General features: G+C 36.9%; 1 protein-coding gene across 1 annotated transcript; it reads left to right on the plus strand.

Annotated features, from left to right (window-relative positions):
• The first annotated feature begins 400 nt into the window (after positions 1-400).
• LOC130550981 (olfactory receptor 52E8-like) lies at positions 401-4,485 on the plus strand. The gene is made up of 3 exons (XM_057328517.1): positions 401-450; positions 1,777-1,830; positions 3,831-4,485. The coding sequence occupies exons 1-3, from the start codon at positions 401-403 to the stop codon at positions 4,483-4,485; spliced, it is 759 nt and encodes a 252-aa protein (XP_057184500.1).
• The last annotated feature ends 241 nt before the right edge of the window (positions 4,486-4,726 follow it).

Genomic DNA, 4,726 nt, shown 5'->3' on the forward strand with positions numbered 1-4,726 from the left:
TGCAGGTCTTGTATCTGGAACTCAGGAAAAACAGAAACGGCATTCATTGAAGCTTTAGTTATAAGGATTACTTCCTCCGACACTACCCGCTGCTCTTCTCTCACAGAGCTTCGTCGGGACAGGGCATCTGCATTCCCATTCTTTTTGCCGGGACGATAGACAATTTCAAAATCAAACATGGCTAATTGTGAGGCCCATCGCTGCTCCACGGCTCCCAGTTTAGCCGTTTTTAAATAGCTCAGTGGGTTATTATCAGTGAAGAAGGTGAACTTATTCCCCGTTAAGTAATCTCGAAATTTCTCTGTTACTGCCCATTTAAGGGCAAGAAACTCCAATTTCATGGTGCTGTAATTATCCATATTACGCTCAGATTCCCTCAGTCCTCTACTGGCATAAGCTAATGGCCTGCGATTTCCCCCCACCTCCTGGGAAAGAACTGCCCCAAGTCCTGTATGACTAGCATCTATCTCAAGACAGAAAGGCTTAGAAAAGTCAGCATAAGCTAACACAGGAGCAGATGTTAACCTTCTCTTCAATACTTGAAACGCCTCTTCACACTTAACATCCCATCTCTGTATAAATTGCTCACTAGTCATATAAACTCTTCTCTTATTCTTACCCTTTGGTGTTTCCCCAGCCGCAGCTAACTTGTGTAGCGGCACTGCAATCGTGGCAAACTCCTGCACAAAACGTCTGTAATAGCTTGCAAATCCCAAAAAAGATCTAAGCTCTTTTGAGGTTTGGGGTTTTGGCCATTTTTCCACTGCTTGAATCTTCTCCGGGTCTGTCGCCATAATTCTGTTGTGTGGTAAAGTCATTAACTACTCAATATTCTCAGATAAAACAGTTTACTTTATTAATACAAATAATAAAAGTCCTTTCACAACCAGCCCTCTCACTAGAGGGTAACATAAACCAAACTAAAGTAATCAAAATTGAAAAAAGAAATCAACTTAACCGAATCAACTCAACCCAAACGAAATATAACAATCAAAGAGTCAAATTAGATCAAAACCGAAGCCATCTATTACAATAAACAAAAGAAAACAAAATTAGCAAAATAATATAAACAAACAGAAATTAACCTTCAATAATCAAAATTCAAATATAACTTCAAAACACATTTCATACCTCTTAAAATATCTGCTTTACACAATGGCCGCTCTGGTTACCAACTCAACACTGTTCTTCCTAGAGCCACAGAGATTTAAGACACATCTCCAATATCCCATTAACCACATAAAACCTATAACACTACTCACATTATCATCAACACTGTGCTCCTGTGGACTGTCTATTACACACACAATTTCCCCCACGACTTTTCAAGTTACAGGGAGCCTTCAAACATTATGTAACCGTGCATCTTCGTGCCGTGATTGAATGGCGTCTTTTCCGCATGAGTTCGGTGCGTCACTTAAATACTTCCGTGTCGGTACCTCTTAAATCTCTACCTGGTTCCTCCCCCACCCCGCTGAACCAGAGCTCCATACCACACACACATATATATATATATATATATATATATATACACATGTTTGTATGCAGTGTTTTTTCATAGCAACACAAACGTACATCGCTGTCGACTGTTTTTATAATCTGCATGACTGTCGACGCCAACAATTGCTTTTTATAACCAACCTATTTTAAACGTAGATAAAAATTATTTTTGTGACTTCCCCTCGCTTTCTTTTTGTTTGTCCGAAAATTTGAGGTAAGTCATAAACTTTTGTGGAAATCGTATTTTAGATAATTGCTTGTGCTCTCGGGTTTTAGGACCCAGCGGAAGCTTCAGGGCTCCCAACCGCTGCAGCGCCACTCAAAAGAAACGTAATTCCATAGCACGCCTTGTTGGCCGAGACTATTTGCACTAGCTCCGCCCACCAATACGTGATTGGATTAGAGAAAGTGGAAGAACGATGCTATTTCATATAGTGACTACCACGTAAGCCGGTGTAAAGTCTGTAGGCCTATAGCTTAACACGGGAGATCCAGGTTCAATTCCTCCTATTTCTGAAAATGCTCTTTAACCTTATTCTATTACCTTACAGATCATAAAGGCATTTGTTTTCAATAAAATTTATTTAAGACTTAAAATTCATTTTTATGCATGAAGTTCAGGTTTTTGGATAAGGTTAGGGTTAAGTTTAGGGCTTTAATATCTCTTTAAAGGGGTCATTTTAAGCGGCTAAAACGAATATTATTGTTTGCTTTAGATGTATTACAATGTGTATACGCGATTTAAGGTTAAAAAACGCTGTATTTTCCACATACCGTGCATGTTTGTATCTCCTCTTAGCCCCGCCTCTCTGAAACGCGAGGATATTTTATAAAGCTCATCGCTCTGAAAAGCGAGGTGTGCTATGATTGGCCAGTTCACTACTGTGTAGTGATTGGTGGAATACTGCAATTGTGTGACGGAAATGTAACGCCTCTTACCATATCAGGTTTCAAAGCTAATGACAGGTGATAAAATGGCATCACACTTCCCTATCAATTCGAGCCCGAATCTGATCCGGAGAATGAAGATCATGCAAATACATTAATGTTAATGTATACATAATTAATGCATGGCCGGTCTTGATCGCTCCCAGATTAGTGAAGCAATCGTCGTTAAAATGCTCTGCACAAACTAGCACTTTTTCATTGTACTTCTCTGGAACAGTGTTGAAAATAAAATGTAACCATTCGTTTTTTGTTGACTCATCTTTTGGCAGAGAAAACAAAGAGGCTTTCTTTTGGCAACGGAACACACAGCGTCTCCACGACATGGCTGCTCCGGCGGCGGTACAATGAGATTTACAAGACCGCTGACATTACTTGCGTGTAGATTAGGGCGGTTTTAGTCAAATCACTCCACGAGCTGACGTCAAGTTGTGGGGGTGTGGTTACACGAGGTGTTTCAGACATTCGCTTCTAGATAAAATACATCTTTTGTTCCGACACTTAATTTTTTGCAATTTCACGTGTCTAATACATGCATGGGCAATTTATAACACACAAAAGACAAAGAAAAACACGTACTTCCGGCAAATGACTCCATTAAGTTGCCATCATTTTAATATTTTTTATAAATGTAATAATTTACACTCTGTTATTATTGCATAATGTTTAATGCACAACAATACTGAGGTGCAAATAGTAACATTATCTAACACTATTTATAAGTAAATAGCATCTAACTAATATTTCTATTTAATCCAAAGAAAATACAGCTATTTTCGGTTAGTGTAAATAGCACATCGCTAAGAATGCTGCTATTTTCACTTAGGAAAAACAGAACCTACTGCTATTAAAACTTAAATAGTATCTGTTGCTATTTTCACTTAGTATAAATAGCATATATTGGCCGCTGCCTTATTATAAACAGCATGTAAAATTAATTGTGATCATCAGTAAAATCAGATTCGTCAGTTTTGCGGTCTTATTTTGTGCTGCTAACAAACAGCTATTATTTGCTTGCAATATATAGGCTAGATTTGTATGGAGCGAAAATTGTGCGTAAACTTAACAAACAAATCCAGCGTTTTGCAAACAAACGCAAACTTTTTTGCAAAAGAAACTAAACTCTGAAACAAACAGAAAGCGTTTTGCAAATACATAATGCAATTCGAGAGAAAATGCAAAGGTGTAACATATAAATGTACTGTGTTTAAGTCTCAACTTTTTATGAGATTCTCTCAGCTTGATTTTCTCACAAATGTGACGTCAAATGTGATCGTGCAGATTTTCTCACAAATGTGACCGTGCAGATTTTCTCACAAATGTGATCGTCCAGATTTTCTCACAAACGTGATCGTCCAGATTTTCTCACAAATGTGACTGTGCAGATTTTCTCACAAATNAATTACTGAGATTACAATATTAACAGTCATGGCATATGACAGATATGTAGCCATATGCAGACCTTTGGATTATCATTCCAAATTAACTAAAAACAAATGTTTGAAATTAATTCTGTTGTCCTGGATTATACCTAACTGCTACACAGTTCCAGCAGCCCTGTTATCAAGCTTGAGGATACTTTGTAAATATCACATTGACAAATTGTATTGTGACAACTGGTCAATTGTAAAACTGTCTTGTGCTTCAAGTTTTGTTAATAATATTTTTGGATATTTTATTATTGTCACATGTTTATCTTTTGTGGTTGTTATCATAGTGTCGTACATTAAGCTCATCGCTGCATGTAAAGCATCTTTAGAAAACAGAAAAAATTTTTGGCAAACATGTTTGCCACATTTACTGTTACTTATGAATTTTGTTTTTTCTGTACTTTTTGATGTCATGTATAGCAGATATGGTGCAAATGATATTCCAGAGAGTGTGCGTAATTTTTTGGCTTTAGAACTGATTATAGTTCCTCCTGTTGTCAATCCTCTAATCTATGGATTAAATATTAAGGCGGTGCGCAAAAGAGCTTTTCCCTCTTGTCCTGTTTCAAAAATACATGTTTCAGAAGCTCAAAAAATGTGTAAAACATAATGTACAGGAAAAAAAACATGTAAATTATTAATACTGTATAAACAATGTGACAAAATTGAAGCCCTTTTTCACATATTCCTGGTGTGTAACTGTCAAAAATACATTTGTTCTTTGTTTGACATAGCAGGCCAAAAATATATTTTCTATGATGACAGCATTCATTCCACTAAGACCCAATCATAAGATTTCTTGTGTTTATTTTAGTTTATCTGAAAACTGTTAAGACTTGTACAGTGTAAGA

The sequence above is a fragment of the Triplophysa rosa genome, unplaced genomic scaffold, assembly GCF_024868665.1.
Source record: "Triplophysa rosa unplaced genomic scaffold, Trosa_1v2 scaffold521, whole genome shotgun sequence".
Lineage (NCBI taxonomy): Eukaryota > Metazoa > Chordata > Actinopteri > Cypriniformes > Nemacheilidae > Triplophysa > Triplophysa rosa.